Below are 18,361 nucleotides of genomic sequence, written 5' to 3' on the forward strand. Positions count from 1 at the left end.
TTTGAGAGAGACATCGGAGTGCGTAAATCTACATCGCAGTGTACCCCTTCACAAGCGCGGGAATTCGGAGTCGCCGACTGGCAGGGAATCGCAGCGGGTCAGCGCGAAGGATCAGAATCAGGTCCGGAAGAGAAATAGAAGCCAGGAAATAGAAAACGAAACCCCACCACTGCCACATGCAGCGCCCGCCTAGTGCGCGTCCCACTACCGCGCACGCGCCAGGCGCTGGGCTCGCGCCACCCCGCCAGGACCGCTACTGCGCAGGCACCCAGCTCGGAGACCGGAAGCGGAAGGCCTGTCGCGGCCAGTCGACACCTCAGTGAGCAGTCGCCATGCGTGTGTTGGAAGAGCCGGGGCCTCAGCCCACAGAGACCGGGTGTGGGTGCGTGAAGCCGGCTCTGGAAACAGGTAACTTCTGAGAAACCAGCGATTCCGCACCCAAAAGAGGCCCGGGCGCAGGCCCCTGACCTGACTTCGGAACGGGATGTAAAATGCGACAACGTGAACCCAAGTGGGTCGTTGCAGTTCTTGCGAAGCCACGGATCACGTGCACTAGCGACCACGTGATTTTACTGAGGCGAGCGGCATGATGTTATCTGTTCCGTTTCTGGTAGCTGCGGTTGCGTTGGGCTTGGCACCGTGGCTGGAACAGGCACGTGCAGTGTAACAGCCTTTCTCACAGAGTTTTTGCTCACGTAGGAGAGACAGGATGTGAACGCTGGTGTACGCGGGTTAGGAATTAATAAATACCCCCGAGAGAGGCATCCTGTTGTAGGAAGTGAGACGGGAGATGTGGAAAAGTTCAGGGGCGGAGAGGAGAGACAGGAAATCTTTTTAAACTGGGCCCGGAATGTTGGGCGTGAGTTTATTTTCACCTCATTATATAGAGCCGAATATTAACATTAGAAATTAGAAGACGCAAATGGAAGAAAAAGTCTGCCATCACCCAGAGAAAACCGCTGTTAATATCCTGGTGCCTACCTTACATACTTGTTTCTGCGCATGCAGAAACAACTAGAAAATGAACTATGAATTAAGAATTATGAATTGAAGAATTAAGAAACAACTAGAAAATGAATTATGTGACCCCACTGTCTTATAACTTCTTTCTAAAACTTAAATTTCATATAAATGGGTGGCCATTAATAGTTTTAAGGGATTGCATAGTACTTTGCTTTAGAGATGTGTTCTGATTAACCAATTTCTTATTGTTGGGCTTTTAGGTTACTGCCAGTTTTCATTGTGAAGAAAATTCTTAAGACTGAAATGTTTGTGCATGTTATAAAAGTTTAACTTAGATTGAATTTACTAAAAGGACTGTTGCTTGTAGAAGGTTGAGCTCATTTAAAAAAAATTGTTGCACAGTGCCAGATTACAGGCCTAATATTTTCATAGGCAGGAAGGAGCAGGGCTTAGAGGTCTACATAACACCAGACTGGGGAACTATAAATTTGAAATAGTGGATGGAGCAAGGAGGTTGATTGGATTCAGATTGTAGAGAACCTTGAATACCAGGTTAAGAAATAGAATGTCTGTTAACAGAAAAGTGAAAATTTTAGTTAGAGGTAGCATATAATTAAGGAACTCAGGGTCTGGAGTACTGGTGTAGTGTATTTTAAGAAGGGGAGGGACCTGTGAATTATAGCAAGGGTAATTTTAGGGTCTGGGCAGGAGGGTCATAAGGACCTGAACTTTCTGTCAGCACTAAAACATACAGATAAACTTTGTGTACAAAAACTCTGCATTAATAACTTGTTGGGTTTTCTCGTATTACACAGTTAGTACAATTGCAGTATTGTTAAAACGAGAGAAATGCCTAAGTAAGAGCTTGGAAAACTACGTTTTGCGGAGCACTTTGCATGGCACTAGGTACTTTGCATATTTTTCTCATGATGTTGAAACATATTGTGAGGTTCTCCCCAACCAACTGTTAATTCTGCTGTGATAAGAATTCTTGTTTCTTTAACCCAAGCTTAGCTCAATGTCTGGCAGTTGTAGAATATTGGAATGTTTGCTAAACAAATGAAAACAAGACACAGGGATCCCATCTTAACTAGGTGAGGGGTCTTTTTTGGGCCATTTTTCTTTATGGCATTTTAATGAAGACCAGAGAATTGTTTGGCCTTAGTTTCTTCATCTCTAAATTGTTTACCATCTTTATTCCACAGAAACATGGATGAGGATAAACAAAAGAATGCCTGTAAACATATTTGGGAAAATATTTTAAAGTCATCAAACACATACACAATATGGAAGGGTCTTAGAATTGTAATACCGAGAAAGAAAAAGCAATTCTGAGAAGATAACATGCAGTTTAATCCCAGTTTTTATGGAATTCAAAACAAAATAAATATTATCTAGGCATGTGCATGTGATAAAATTATATTAAAGGTAGTGAGTGATAAAGATCCCATTCAGGCACCTGTTTATCTCAGGGAGAAAGGATGGGTTGCCATAGGAGAGAAGCAACATAAAAAGATACATTTTGTTGGTAAAGCTCTAGTTCTTGGAATGGGTGGGTGAGTACACAGGATTTCATAGTGTTACGCTCTGTTATACATTTATTATATGTAATATTTTATATGTAGCCAATAAAACAGTTTTTATAAGTGAAAAGTAATGAAAGGTACTGTGAGGGACAACACCAGGCCTATAATCTTACCACTTGTGCTGGTAGGTAGATTTAATTAATGGAAGCTGAAAATAAAATGATGGTCTAGAGTGTCTGTATGTCATCTCTTAAAAGAAGTTAGTAAATTTCATGAAATGTGGAAAAGAAAGTTACTTGTAAATTCAAAATGCTAGTTGTGGATATCTTGAACTTTAAACCTAATTGGTGCTGCCTTGCCAAGTTTTTGTCTTTTGAAAGGAGTTACTACTTAGGAAGAAAAAAGAAGAGGATTTCTGATGATTTAAAAAATTTTGAATATTATACAAATTACAAAGTATAAAAATAGTCCAGAAATCTCACTATCCATTTTTACCATATTACCATGTCCATTTTACCAAAATGTTAACATTTTGGTGAAATATCCTTTCAGATAGCTTTCTAAACATATACAGGTACATATTTAAATAGGTAAATGTATAAACAAATGTTCTTAAATGAGATATTCTTTCAATTTTTCACTTTCCTTTTTTTCTTTTTTTTAAAGATTTTATTTATTTACTTGAGAAAGAGAGCATGAGAGGGGAGAGGGTCAGAGGGAGAAGCAGACTCCCTGCTGAGCATGGAGTCCAATATGGTACTCGATCACTGTGGGACTTGATCCCTGGACTCCAGGATCATGACCTGAGTTGAAGGCAGTCACTTAAACAACTGAGCCACCTAGGTGCCCACTTTTTTTTTAAAAAAGATTTTATTTATTTATTTGACAGAGAGATCATAAGTAGGCAGAGAGGCAGACAGAGAGAGAGGGGAAAGCAGGCTTCCCGCCGAGCAGAGAGCCCGATGTGGGTCTTGATCCCAGGACCCTGAGATCATGACCTGAGCTGAAGGCAGAGGCCAAACCAACTGATCCACCCAGGTGCCCCTCACTTTCCATTTTAACCAGTTTAGACTTAAGCAATCCTTTTTTTTCCAAGTGACATGAATTTTTTGAGTACCTACCCCCTTACATGCAATGTACTAGGCCGAGAACGTAGCAGTGAACAAGGTAGAAATACTCTTGCCCACATGGAGCTTACATTCTAGGGGCAGACAGCTACTAGACCAAGCCTAACCTGAAATCTGTTCTGTCTGTAGATATTTTAGTAGTATGATTATGATCCCATGCACTCCCTTTATTGCTTAAACTACTTTGTTTCATATATTCTGTTCCTTTTTTTTTTTTTTAAGATTTTTATTTATTTACTCGACAGAGAATAAGCAGGGAGAGCAGCAGGCAGAGGGAAAAGAAGCAAGCTTCCCGTTAAGCAAGGGGCCCGAAGCGGGGCTTGATCCCAGGGATCCTGACCTGAGCTGAAGGCAAATGCTTAACTGACTGAACCACCCAGTTTTGTTCTTTTTAGTTGAATATATGCTTATTTGGAACATGTTTCCCCCACTATCTGAAAGTAGGTCATTCCTATGAAATTTTTTGTAACCTGAAATGGCGTAATGTGAAGAAGCAATTACCATTAATTTATGTGGAAAAATTGTTGAATGTTCCCAGACCCAAAAAATGACCTCTCTTAGGCTTTTCTGTTACTTCAGGACACCTATTGTTAGTTGATGCACAAAATAAATTAAGATAAAGCACAGATGTTCACAGACACAGTTCAAAGCTCTGGTGGCTTGATGCTCAGATGCTGAGTGTAGTTCCTGGGGAGAAGGACCTGGGTGGGGCTGATCTCACTGCTTGGGGTGCACCCTGCATCTGTAACAGCTTGCTGCAAAACAAATGCTGAGCGCTTTCCACTTTAGCCTTTTTTTTTTTTTTTTTTTTGGTAAAATCAGTCATTCTCTTTGGATTTCTTTTGATTAGCAAAAACAGGTACTGAGGTAGGTCTTTCACAAACACACAGTGGTTTACACGCAAGCTTGTGAAAAGCATGAGGTTGTCTGTATACAATCTCTGTCTCCTTATCTTTTGTTATTTGCCTGATCTTTCACACTCCAGCCAATCAAAATAACTTGTTCTCTGCATGTGCTGTAACACTTGTCATTAAACTTTGTGCATATTATTCCCTTTTTTTATTTAAAAAAATTTTTTTAAAGAATTCATTTATTCTTGGGGTGCGTGAGTGGCTCAGTCATTAAGGGTCTGCCTTTGGCTCCGGTCGTGATCCCAGGATGCTGGGATCCAGCCCCACATTGGGCTTTCTGCTCAGCGGGAAGCCTGCTTCTCCCTTTCCAACTCCCCTTTCTTGTGATCCCTTTCTTGCTGTGTTTCTCTTTGTCAAATAAATAAAGCCTTTAAAAACAAAAAAACAAAAAGTTCATTTTTGTTTTGTTTAAAAACAAAAAGTTCATTTATTCTTTAGAGTGTGCACACAAGCGTGAGCAGAGGAAGGGGCAGGGGAGGGGGAGGGAGAGGGAGAGAATGTCCATGCTTGGCACAGAGCCCAACTTGCAGCTCAATCTCATAACCCTGATCAGATCATGACCTGAGCAGAAAGCAAGAGTTGAGATGCTTAACTGACTGAGTCACTCAGGTGCCCCAATTCCCTCTATTTTAAATGCTCTTTTATTTTTATTTATTTATTTGACACACAGAGACAGGTTACACGTAGGCAGAGAGGAGGCAGAGAGAGAGGGGGAAGCAGGCTGCCCGCCGAGCAGAGAGCCCAATGCAGGGCTCGATCCCAGGACCCTGAGACCATGACCTGAGCTGAAGGCAGAGGCCAACCCACTGAGCCATGCAGGCGCCCCTAAATACTCTTAGTTCTGACCAAAGTCACATACCTTAGTAATGGTAACATTGAATTTGAGTTATGGTCATAGTAGAACTTCTGAGAATTTCTCTTGTCTTTTTTTTTTTAAAAAGATTTTATTTATTTATTTGACAGAGATCACAAGTAGGCAGAGAGGCAGGCAGAGAGAGAGAGGGAAGCAGGTTCCCTGCTGAGCTGAGAGCCCAATGCAGGGCTCCCTCCCAGGACCCTAAGATCATGACCTGAGCCGAAGGCAGAGTCTTAGTCCACTGAGCCACCCAGGTGCCTCGAGCCCCCTGTCTTTCTTAGACCTTTACTCTCTCTGGCTGTCAAAAGGGATATAATAATATGTGTGTGGTGATGATATATTTATTTATATGTATTCATGACATATGAATCATTTTTAATAGTTGCGTAACACTTGGTAGATGATAAAATTATGAAATCAGTGCATTAAAAAAAACATGTTTTCCTACATCTCTATTTGACATTTTGACTAATGATTTCTTACCTACTTTTCTTCTGTAGGGAATCTTTTAACTGAGCCAATTGGCTACTTGGAATCCTGTTTCTCAGCCAAGAATGGTACTCCAAGGCAGCCGTCTATTTGTAGCCATTCACGGGCTTGTTTGAGAATTAGAAAGAGCATCTTTAATAATCCTGAACATTCCTTGATGGGTTTAGAACAGTTTTCTCATGTGTGGTAAGTTGTTTTATGGTTAGAAGTGGGTCTTCGGGTAAGAACCTGCTCTTGAGTAAAGTACTCCCATCGAAGGCAACCTTAGAGTCTGCCCTCCAGACCACACTTAGCTGTTGCGTGCAATTCCTGTTGCATATTCACACACGTGACTGTAGGCATAACTTGGGCATTCTCACGGAAGCTTGGGATCCACTGAGGGGACTCGTTCCATTTGCAGTTGGTCCCTATTGTGATAATGCCTTCTGTTGAGTTGTACTCTATGGACCTTCGTAATTCTGCCTGTAAGTCATTATTCTATCCTCTGGACCAGGGTCAGCAAGCTACAGGCCATGGACCAAATCCATCTACCCCTCCATCTTTTTTTTTTCCCCATCTTTGTAAATAAGTTTATGGGAACACAGCCACTCCCATTCGCTTCTATATTGTGTGTGGCTGCTTTTGTGGTACAGTGGCAGAGTTGAATGGTTACAACAGACGTGTTGGCATGTAAATTCAAATACTTAGCGTATTACCCTTTACAGGAAAAGTTTGCAGACTCTGCTCTAGACCATTAACAATTAAGTTTGTTCTTGCTAAGAGACAAAAGAGACTTTAGAAATCTGAATACTCTAAATGAAGTGTTACATATATTAGCACCTGTGTTATACTAGTGTTACTGTCACTTGGAATTCTTTCTCTATCCATTCTTACCCACTCCAGCATCACCAGTATGACTTGGTCTGATTTTACTGGGGAAGACCTAAAATGAAGTATTTATTCTGAGATAGCTTATGTTTTTGTTAATTTGGAGATGTGGGTCGAGTAAAAGGAACATGTGTCTGACCTAGTTTGTATGATCTTGGTTAAATTAATTAAATTAAGAACATTGCTGATATATAAAAAAAATGGGTCCAGATCTATATAAAGAGATTTTTTGTATCCCTCCTATTTGTCTTCTCTCTCATCCTTAGCCCCAGCACTCTTCAGAGATTTTTATTGTTAATAGCTTGGTTACATGCTACCAGACCTTTTCTTTTTCTTTTTCTTTTTTAATAGGTATAGAAGCATAAACATACACACCGGGATAGGTGTTTGTTTTAAACAATGGATTATGTTTTCTTCATTTAACAGTGTATATTATGACAGTGCATACAGATTTCTTCTTTTTGCTTTAATGGCTGTCTCTAACTGCAAAATATAGATATGACATGATCTGACCACTCTTTTGTTAATGGATAGATATTTTACTATTATAGTAATGCTGTAGCAAACCTTCTTAGACACAGATCTTGGCACATGTACATTTTCACAAATAAGTATCAGAAATGGTTATATTGAGCTAGAGGGTGTGCATATTTATAATTTTGGAGGGCTACTGCAAACTGCTCTAAAAAGCTTAATTTGTGTATCGTAAGTGTATGAAAATGACCTTTTCCTTACATTCTTGCTAACACTGTTTATGTTCCAGTTTTTCTGCATTTTGTCAGACAGGGAAAAACAAGATTTTTTTTTCAAAGATTTTATTTATTTACTTGACACAGAGAGGGAGAGAGAGAGAGAGAGAGATCGAGATCACAAGTAGGCAGAGAGACAGGCAAAGAGAGAGGGGAAAGCAGGTTCCCCGCTGAGCAGATAGCCCGATGCGGGGCTCGATCCCAGGATCCTGAGATCATGACCGGAACCAAAGGCAGAGGCCCAACCCACTGAGCCACCCAGGTGCCCCCAAAACAAGATATTTTTAAAAGATTTTGTTTATTATTTGAGAGAGAGAGTGAGCATGCACACGCATGGTTAGAGGTGCAGAGGGAGAGAATCCTAAGCGGGGATTGATCTCACCACCTTGAGATCATGACCTGAGCTGAAATCAAGAGTCAGATGCTCAACCGACTGAGCCATCCAGGTAGGTGACCTGAGAAAAACAGTATTTTATTTTTCAGTTAAATTTCTTAATTATTAGTGAGGTTCAACATCTTTTCATTTGATTGCTGTTATTTCTTACGCTTTTGTCAATTCATGTTCTTTGCTTAATTTCTTTCTTTTTTAAATATTTTATTTATTTGTTTGACCAACAGAGATCACAAGTAGGCAGAGAGGCAGGCAGAGAGAGAGGGGGAAGCAGGCTCCCTGAGCAGAGAGCCCAATTCGGGACTCGATCCCAGGACCCTGAGATCATGACCTGAGCTGAAGACAGAGGCTTAACCTACTGAGCCACCCAGGCACCCCTCTTTCTTTTTTTAAAAGATTTTATTTATTTATTTGACAGAGAGTGACATAGCGAGAGAAGGAACACAAGCAGGGAGAGTGGGAGAAGGAGAAGCAGGCTCTCCACCAAGAAGGGAGCCCAATATGGGACTCAATCCCAGGACTCTGGGATCATAACCTGAACCGAAGGTAGATGCCTAACAACTGAGCCACCCAGGTGCCCCATCTTTGCTTAATTTCTTATAACGAGTTCCCCTTTGTGATTTGTAGGAATAGTTTATATACCACAGATATTAACCCTTTATCTATTGCACAATGTAGCAAACGTTTTCTCCTGGGATAACATTTTATAGTCATAAATTTAATGATTTAATGAGTTTGAATCTGTTATTGTTTCTCTTTATGGTTTCCTGCTTTTCTGTTTTATTTAGGAAGACCCAGTGAAGTTATTTAACATTTCTTAAATGTTAAATGCCTCATTCTTAAAATGGAGGTTAAATTACAAGTCCTGGGCTTGTTAAGAGAGTTAAATAAGTATAAAAATGTGTAGCAGACTGCCTGGCAAATAGCAGGCTTTTACTTCGTAAATAATGCTTATTCAGGCTCTTGACAAATACTTGTAAAAATTCCTGCAACATACCGGTAATTGTGTTAGGATATAGAGATAAGACGCTGCCTTCCTTCAAGGAATGAGAATGGCATTATTTTTTTTCCCCACTGATTACATTTTAGTACCGTTAAAAAGCATTCTTTCAGCTTTAACTTGTGGGATTAAAGATTAAAGTTTTTTTCCCTCATAAAATTATTATGATAAATTCATTAGTATTCTTTCCTTACTTGGTGGTTTGGTTTATTTTCCATAGGATTTTGTTTGTTTTTCACAAAAATGGTCATTTGAGCTGTAAGGCAAAAGTGCAGCCTCCTAGGCTGAATGGCATAAAGACTGGAGTTTTCTCCACAAGGAGCCCACATCGTCCCAATGCAATAGGACTGACCCTGGCCAAACTGGAAAAGGTAGAAGGTAACAAATTTCATTTCTACTTTTATCTTTTTTACTTCTCTAAAAGAAGTCTTATAAAACAAACATAGTATTAACTGGCTGTTATTCGGAGGAGTACCAGTGGTGTTAACCCCTGGGGATTACCAGGCATGGAAGAAGAAAAGACTAAAAAGAATGTCACCCTTTGGAATCAGCTCTCATAGGATGCTCAGAGTTTGATTATATCATCCCATATATTAGAATCTATTACGTTATTAAAAAATAATTAAATTAGTAACCAAATTTTCTCTGACTTAGAATATAGTAAATACAAAATTAATCAACAATAATTGGACACTTTCAGAATTAACAGAGAATAACTGCTTGTATGTGTAGATATGGTAAACATGTAGGGTGATGGTGTATTATTTCTTCCTTGCACTTTGAGGAGATGAACATGCGCTGTGGTTGTAGTACACCTGTTAACTCTGACGTGTGTGGCAGAGGGTCTGCTATGAATTGCAGTATAATAACATTTAAACACCTGTCAGATTGTGGAAGTACCTGTGTAGAATACCAGGTTCATTTTAACTGTGTATTCAGATATAGCCTAGTTACTGGGCCATACATTTTTTTGAAACATCCATGGTGGTTTTTTTGTTTGTTTGTTTGTTTGTTTTTTTCTTGTTTTTTTTTTTCATGGTGGTTTTTTTTTTTTTTTTTTTTTTAAAGATTTTATTTATTTATTTGACAGAGAGAAATCACAAGTAGATGGAGAGGCAGGCAGAGAGAGAGAGAGAGGGAAGCAGGCTCCCTGCCGAGCAGAGAGCCCGATGCGGGACTTGATCCCAGGACCCTGAGATCATGACCTGAGCCGAAAGCAGCGGCTTAACCCACTGAGCCACCCAGGCGCCCTCATGGTGGTTTTTTTTTTGAAGTATAATTGACATATTAGTTTCAAGCGTACAGTATGGTTCAATATTTATATACATTGTGAAATCATCACCGCAATAAGTCTAGATATTATTTGTCACCATATAGTTTAAAATATTTTTTCAAAGTGTGAACTTTGAGGATCTACTCTCAACAACTTTCAAATATATGATACAATATTACTGACTATGCTGTACGTGACATCTCTAAGACTTACTTATTGTATCATTGGGAGTTTGTATCTCCTGATCCCTTTGACCCATTTCATTTATCTCCCTACTCTGTTCCCTCTGGCCACCAGTGATCTGTTCTCTGTATCTTTGAGTTTTGGTTTGTTTTGTTTGTTAGTAAAGCATCTCGTTCTTGAATCACTCTGACTAACAATAAGCACATTTGTTGGAGAGGCAGAAGACTGGAGGTCAGGAGTCCATTCTAGGCTTTAGCTTCCCGGTTTGTAAAGTGGGTGAAGGAGTAGGACCTGCCCTCTCTGGGACTACATAGTATTTTTTTTTTTAATTTTTAAAATTTTTTTAGGATCTTAAGAGACAAAAGCTGTGAGTACTTTTCAGGCTACTTAGTGCTAAATAGGTAAGATCAGTTATTTTGTTTGTTTTTTGCCAGAACTTGAACTCCGTCCCCTGGGTTGTATTCAGCCCAGCCTTGGATAGGTTTTCCAATAAAATTCTGAAGGCAGTCCAACTTGAGCTTTGTCAATTTGTGATAGCCAACCAGTACTGAACTTTTTTTTTTTTAAGATTTTATTTCTTTATTTGACAGAGATCACAATTAGGCAGAGAGGCAGGCAGAGAGAGAGGAAGGGAAGCCAGCTCTCTGCTCAGCAGAGAGCCTGATGCAGGGCTCGATCTCAGGACCCTGGGATCATGACCTGAGCCGAAGGCAGAGGCTATAACCCACTGAGCCACCCAGGTGTCCTAGTACTGAACATTTTATTGTCATTTGTGCATCCCACACATATTTTCTGAGCACTGTGTATATGCCAGGCATTGTTCTAGGTGCTGAGGGTATAGTGGTAAACAAATTAGATAAAAATCCATGCATTGTGCTCACTTCAGCAGCACATATGCTAAAATTGGAACCATGCAGCGATGATTAGCATGGTCCCTGCACAAGGATGGCACACAAATTCATGAAGTGCTCTGTATTTTTTCAGGTTTTAATATATCCTGTTATGATGTCATCATTTGCAGTTCTCATTATTAAACTATTGTGTGTCACCAAAAACAATAGATAAAATAAAAATTTACACACACACACACACACACACACAATCAATCAATCCCTGCATTGAAGAAGAACTTAAAATTCTCATGGGGGAGCTCAAATTAGAAATGTAAAAGGCAAACGAAATAACACTGTAGACATTCTTACAAGTAAGTGTTGTGGTGACTACTAGTGTTTGCATGGTGCTTTACAGTTTATAAAGCATGTTGGTGTGCGTTATCTCTCTGTGGCTGTTTGGGTTTGATAGGGTAGCAATCCTCCTCCTATGGATGAGGAAGCTGAGGATCTTTAATGTTTGATAATACGCCTAATAGCATCCAGCCAGGGGGTTGTGTAAGTCTAAATCCCATGAACTTTTATGTATACTACAATGCTTTCTTCCTTCTGCAGACATTGTTGGGCATATCCGTTTGTTAGGAAGTCCAAAGTCATTATTCCAAAGTTCCAGGCTCATTCGTAGTGAGCATGTTTTAGAAATCAGTCCTCTCTTAGTCTTGTTTTTCTTTAATGGAGACAGAATGGAATGTGATCATATGCAATTTTTTGATTCTCATTTGGCCAATTTCCCAAGAATCAAGTTAGTAGAATCTGCACCCGTAGCAGGCACTGGACATGCAGCTGTATAAGTGAGACAAAAGACCTGTTAATATTTGGCAGTGGTGACTTTTGTTCTGTTTAAGTGTTTGAGTCTTGATGGATGTGTTGATTTCCATTGCTGTGTAACAAATTACCATACACTTTATTGGCTTTTTTTTATTTCTTTAAAGATTTTATTTATTGAGAGAGAGAGAGAGAGAGAGCACGAGTGGAGGGGAGGGGCAGAAGGAGTGGGAGAAGCAGACTCCCCACTGAGCAGGGAGCCTGATACCAGGCTTGATCCCGGGATCTTGGGATCATGACCTGAGCCCAAAGGCAGACACTTATCTGACTGAGCCACCCAGACACCCCTTCTTAGTTTAAACAACACACATTTATTATCTCTTTGAAATATTACTATGTTTCATAATAATTAGTTTAGAAATATGGGAACAGCTAAGCCAGTCCTCTGCTTAGGATCTTACCAGGCTGCTAATAAGGTGTGATCTAGGTGAGTTCTTATGTGGAGGCTCAACTGGGGAATAATTTGCTTCCAGGCTCACTCATGTTGTTGGCAGAATTCACTTCCTTATAGTTGTGGAACTGAGAGCCACAGTTGCTTGCTGGTTGTTGGCTGGTGGCTGCCCTCAGCTCCTAAAGGCTTCTGCAGTGCCTTGCCATTTGGGCTTTCTCAGGGTGGTTGCTTACTTCATCAAGCCCACCAGGAGAATATCTCGAGTGAATCTGCCTGCAGGCACAGGAGTCTTAGATAATTTAACACAGTCATTGGAGTGATATCAAATCACACTCAAAAGATGGGGATTATCCAAGGGTGTGAACACCAGGAGGTGTGCATTCTGGGGGCCACTTTCGTGTATATTTGCCACAGTGGAAATCCTCATCGATCCCACAGAGATATACTGAAGACTCTGCTATGCCTGAAACAGTTAGAAGCCCCAGTGATGCAAAAATGAGTCAGTGTTCAAGGCCTACCCACACTGTCTAGGGAGAGAGACGACTAGGTCATTGCCAGACCATATGCAAAGGGGTGTAGTAGAGGTTTTTACGTAGGTTTCTCTGTGGAACACAGAGGAAATAGTGCTTATGTGTGGAAGAGCCAGAAAGGCTCTGTAGGCGAGGTTTCGTAGAGGAGCCCTAAAGAGCATGTAGGAGTTTCACAGGTGAAGAAGAGGATGGGTTTCCAGGCAGAATGAAAAGGGTGTGTTGCCACCAGGTATAAGAAAACCTGGTGTATAAGAGAATTGTGAGTAAGCTTGGTGAGGCATAAGCAGATGATGTTGGTTCTTAATTGTTTGCACCGTTCTTCATTGTTACGATTTCTAAGAGGATGTGTTTTTCACATTATAGGTGGAGCTATATATCTTTCTGGAATTGACATGATTCATGGCACACCTGTCCTAGACATAAAGCCCTACATAGCTGAGTATGACTCCCCACAAAATTTGATTGAGCCTCTACAGGACTTTAATTTACAGAATAACCAATATAAATCCCAAAACACATCCCAGTCTGATGGCAAGACTGACCACTGTGACCAGCGACAGCTCTCAAGGTGTGATAAACCACAAGCCTGTAGTCACACTAAGGAAAAACCTAAATGTGAAGATGGAACTTCAGGAGCAAACTGTATGAAACATGATAACTCGACAAAAATCCAGCAAAACTCCCCTCAGCCCAGGGAGATAGCAGCAGATTTGGGTGTAGAATCAAGAAGTGATCAGAGTCTGAGTGTGGCAGAAGAACAAATTGGCTCAAATTGCCCAGGGAAGAGCTCTTCAGAGGAAGGTACAGAAAAGAGGCTAAAGAGAGGGAAGGAAGCAGTGGTCGCACAAGGAAACAGTGTGGAGATGCAGCCGGTGGTTCCTCAGTGTCCTTCCAGGATGGCTGGTGCAGCCCACCGCAGCGCGGTCCCTGACTGGGTTAGAGAGGCCCCTGTGGCCCCCTTGGAAGTCCGCTTCACTCCTCACGCAGAGACGGACCTCGAACACCTCAGTTCAGAAGGTGAGCCAGGTACCCTCTGTCTTTTAGTTTGGAATGAGAGCTTTAGCCAAATTTGGTATTTCTGAGGGCAGTTATATAGAGGATTTGTCAGTATGACTAGTTATACGAACTGTAGGAGTATAAAATTCTGTTTGGGCAACAGCACCATCTGACGATGAGCCTTCTTCAGCACAGTGAGTCCCAGACACTCAGTGAAGTGTTTGCTGAGAATGGCTCCTGCCTCATGAGGTGGCGCATGATTTAGGGCCTCTTGTCAGGCTGTTACAGTAGTTCCTGGAGTTTTCAAACAGCGTTCAGAAGCTAAATTGTGCTCATTCTATACTTGGATTAAGTTTTTTCATGTTTTACTCTCTGACTAGAGAAATATCCCACCTTATTCTGTCAGACGGCTGATAGCTCTCCCTGTGGCACGGAGCCTAGGATTAGAAGGGAAGTCTCTTAGCACAGTAATTGTCCCTGTAAAAAGTCCCAGCACTGGAGACGTGCCCTTTACTGTAGAAGAGAGGCCACAGGGCTTTTACTTGGACTCGTTTACTTTAACACACAGTCTGTAACAGATGCCGTCCCCTGGTTCCCCAGCCCATAGCAGATGTGAGGCAGCAGTCTAGAAGGAAGGTGGCTGCAGTGAGCCCATAAGAACAGCCAGTTAGTTGCCAAGGACATGTCTGATTTCATGTGCCACCCCACGGTGTGTTTCTTATTCTTTCTGAAGGCTTTATGTTTAAACAAAGCGTCTGATTTTTAAATTGAGCTCTTTATTTTAAAAGTTTTGTTTATGAAAGTTGTTTCCTCATTGTATACAGAGGAAGGTCAGTTTTAAAGGGATTTTGTGAAAGAACAAAAAAGCAGTGTTGCTCAGAAGATACTTTAATATATTTTTACTTACCCTTTCGCCTGCAGTTAGCAGTGATTGCTTCTTACTTTGGAAAGTTTTATCTTTTTCAAACTATAGTGCTGGGTGTCTGAGAGGTTATAATGTGCCTTGTTGATTTGAAAAAAACACTAAAAAGAGAAATTAAATGTAACTATAAAACAGGGACTGATTTGGACCAGCAGAATTTGGAGTAAATACAGAAATAAGAAATGACCCTGTCAGAACCTTTAGAGTCTAAAAAAGATAAAAGATACTGAAATGGTGGCCGTGTGTTGGTGGTAGGAGTGGGGGGATTGGCACTGGAATGGAGTGCTTATGGACACATGACAGGGAAAAGGATTATGACTTGGGGAGCAGGGAGAAAATTTGGGAGTACTTCCTGGAGGAAAAAGTATTTGAGCTGAGCCTGGAAGAATAAGTAGGCAGAGAAGTGATGGAAGGGCACCTGTGCCAAATGGACAGCTGTGCAAAGTCCTGAAGCTGTTACCAGGTACACTATTAGTGAAGAGTGTGAGGTTTCTGGAATTACTCTTTTTTGAGTGGCCTTGGAGTCATTTCTTGAGCCATGCAGTAAAGGAATCTTAGCACTGCGTAACTGGTCCTTGATGGGATTTTTTTTTTTATAAGGATTCCACATGATCAGCAGTTGAATTCGTCCTTGGTTTTTGACCAAAGATCGAACTTTATGATCTGAACTTACTACCCAAGTGATTCTGGCTGTTTTCTAAAAACTGAATTTACTTTCAAAAGAATAAAAAGATCCACCACCACTCCAGATGGTATTTTGAACAGGAACAACATTGTTTAAAGCACATGCCTTCCTGGAAGGGCCTTTATTTGGATGTATGTTATGTTGTAGCTATTAAAAATTAAGTCACAGTTAATGGCAGGGGGGTGGGAGGTTGGGGTACCAGGTGGTGGGTATTATAGAGGGCACGGCTTGCATGGAGCACTGGGTGTGGTGAAAAAATAATGAATACTGTTTTTCTGAAAATAAATAAATTGGAAAAAAAAATTAAGTCACAGTTAATTTTTTATTTAAGTTTTGTTCATACTGTATTTTTAAAAATTAAAATACATCCATGATGACACAGATGTAGGAAGTTTTGCCACTTAATAGGGTGTACGTCTGTTTACCTGTACATCCTCACCTTGGTGGTTTGGGGTGGCTTGTTCTCTAGTGATGGTATTTAACTTTCTCAGAGTATCTATACTACTTTTTTTCAGGAATCTCCCAAGTCCTCGTTCCTTAGGGAGTGTGGTGTTACTTTAACTAGGGCTGTGACACCAGCTCTCTGAGACACCATCCCTTGCTTATGGCTGGTGCTCTGGATATAGGTGGGTTTAGTCTTCTTTCTTGTGGCTTTCTGAAAGTGCTGGGACTGTCATGCATTTCCCTGACCATGCCTCCATTCTGAGAAGAAATGGAATGACAAGAAATCAAATCAGAGTCGACATTGAACATAGAAGGTTTTGTTCAGTGAATGAAAATTTGGGGCACGCGTAAGTTTAATCTAATGAAACCACTTGAAAGCAACATTCTCTGTAACAACTGAGTAGATTGCCAAACCCAGTTCATTTCAAGTGATAGTGTATTCAGTGTGATACTCCACATTGAAGTTGACTGTACTGAAATTTGACCAGCATTAAGTTGTATTCTTCTCATTGCAGATGGCAGTCAGCCTTCATTTAAGTATTTCCAATCAGCAGAGGAAGCAAGGCATGCCATTGAGGCTGTGCTGTCAGCCGACCCTCGGTCTGTGTATCGACGGAAGCTCTGCCAGGACCGCCTTTTCTACTTTACTGTAGACATAGCACATATCACTTGCTGGTTTGGTGATGGCTTTGCAGAGGTTCTAAGGATCAAGCCTGCTTCAGAGTCTATTCAGATGACTGACCCCGAGGAGTCCTTGGTATCTCTGGGATCATAAGTAGTGTCCGTCATGTGTTTAAAACAGCCTAATTGACTTTGGATGTGGCTGTTGCATTAACTATACAAGCTAATGGTGTGCCTTCTTTGCAGAAAGAAGCAACACTCAGTGATCTCACTGCTTTGATTGTTAATGGTTGTTCAAAGTATTTATTTGAAAAACATTTTTAATAAACAGATAAAAGAGAAATTTCCATATACTTTTCATTTGGTTAATATTGAAGAATCCAAAGGTGATAATATCGCAGTAATTTCTGAAAGAGGCTGAATGTTTTTGGCACTTGGTGAAACTAGGCAGAGATCATTCTAGCAGGAACTTATAAGCTCAGGGGATCTGTTCAACAGTTCATATTGGTTTTCCTGTCTGGAAAAGCTTGACCTCTCTCTTTCATTATAAATCATAACTGAATTGGGATGCCTGGCTGGCTCAGTAGGTTAAGCATCTGCTTTCAGCCCAGGTCATGATCACAGAGTCCTGGGATTGAGCCCCATTTTGGGCTCCTTGCTCAGCAGGGAACCTGTTCTCTCTCTTCTTCCGCCTGCCGGTCCCCCTGCCTGTCAAATAAATAAAATCTTAAAAAAAAAATCAAGCTGAGTTAACAGTGTCTTAGGAAAATAGCAGATCAAAAACAAGTGGTTATTTAAGGTCTTTAGAAATTAAACACCTGTGTTTTGTAGACTTTGTCATAAACACATTTGTATGTATATGTATACATATACTTAATCCTGATTCCAAAGTAGGGACTCTGATGTTTCTTTGGATGTCTTTGTATCAGAAAAGAAAGTCAAAGTCCCAGAAGTCGAAGAAAATAACTTAATTACTGGTTTATTTCTTACTTGTTTTATGAGTATTTACTAAAAAACTATTAATGGGTTAGGTTTTGGTGATAAAGTCAGATAAAAACAGGTTGTAGTTCTTGTTGTTGTAAGTCATAGTTAGGGGAGGAGGAAGATATGGAGCATGTTACTGTGTTACAGTTAGATAAATATAGTAATTAAGTCTGTATGTGGTTCCTTTGTAGTACAATGTAGTCAGCAGTAGTAAGAATGTATTGCCTATAGGTGATTTTGATGATGTGATCTGAGATAGCTGAAGATTTATGATCAGCGTAACCAAATTAGACACCTGTCAGCATGAGAGGCTTTCCTAATCACAACTGTAAATCTTAATAGCTGATTGATCATGGTTTTGAAATGAGCCCTGCTGCCTGTAGATACTTGCATGGAGTCATTTGTGGCTGAGGACACTGTACTCTTGAACCGAACTGGATTGTCTTTGAGGTTACTTAGAACCTCTTAGGGAAATATCTTTTTTTTAAAAGATTTATTTATTTATTTGACAGAGAGAGCAAGAAAGCACACACAGTGGGAGTGGCAGAGGCAGAGGGAGAGGGAGAAGTAGGCTCCCCACTGAGCAGGGAGCCCAGTGTGGGGCTGGATCCCAGAACCCCAGGATCATGACCTGAGCCGAAGGCAGACACTTAACCAACTGAGTCACCCAGGAGCTCCGTAGGGAAATATCTTTAATTTGATTTTTAAAAGCTCTTTATTTTGGGCGCCTGGGTGGCT

At 40.7% G+C, this 18,361-nt stretch overlaps 1 protein-coding gene and 1 non-coding gene across 8 annotated transcripts; both read left to right on the forward strand.

Moving 5' to 3' along the window:
- The first annotated feature begins 298 nt into the window (after window positions 1–298).
- Window positions 299–16,986, forward strand: TRMO (tRNA methyltransferase O). Of its 7 annotated transcripts, none has more exons than XM_044265285.1 (5): window positions 299–408; window positions 5,884–6,058; window positions 9,100–9,257; window positions 13,335–13,988; window positions 16,534–16,986. In XM_044265285.1, exons 1-5 carry the CDS (start codon window positions 333–335, stop codon window positions 16,791–16,793), a joined length of 1,323 nt encoding a protein of 440 aa, XP_044121220.1. In that variant the 5' UTR covers window positions 299–332; the 3' UTR covers window positions 16,794–16,986. The 7 variants fall into 7 exon arrangements, with proteins under 7 accessions (XP_044121220.1, XP_044121221.1, XP_044121222.1 ...); XM_044265286.1 differs by lacking the exon at window positions 16,534–16,986 and adding an exon at window positions 16,090–16,194; XM_044265288.1 differs by lacking the exon at window positions 5,884–6,058 and having other exon boundaries at window positions 328–408.
- LOC122917862 lies at window positions 11,209–11,315 on the forward strand. The gene has a single exon (XR_006386489.1). It is a non-coding gene; the product is annotated as a U6 spliceosomal RNA (small nuclear RNA).
- Window positions 16,987–18,361: the final 1,375 nt, after the last annotated feature.

This window comes from Neovison vison, chromosome 9 (assembly GCF_020171115.1).
Source record: "Neovison vison isolate M4711 chromosome 9, ASM_NN_V1, whole genome shotgun sequence".
In the NCBI taxonomy this organism is placed as follows: Eukaryota; Metazoa; Chordata; class Mammalia; order Carnivora; family Mustelidae; genus Neogale; species Neogale vison.

Coding starts and splice junctions, on each gene's coding strand:
- TRMO (XM_044265285.1), top strand. CDS start 333: ATGCGTGTGTTGGAAGAGCCGGGGCCTCAGCCCACAGAGACCGGGTGT. Junction 409..5,883: donor GAAGCCGGCTCTGGAAACAG/GTAACTTCTGAG, acceptor TTTCTTCTGTAG/GGAATCTTTTAACTGAGCCA. Junction 13,989..16,533: donor CGAACACCTCAGTTCAGAAG/GTGAGCCAGGTA, acceptor TTCTCATTGCAG/ATGGCAGTCAGCCTTCATTT.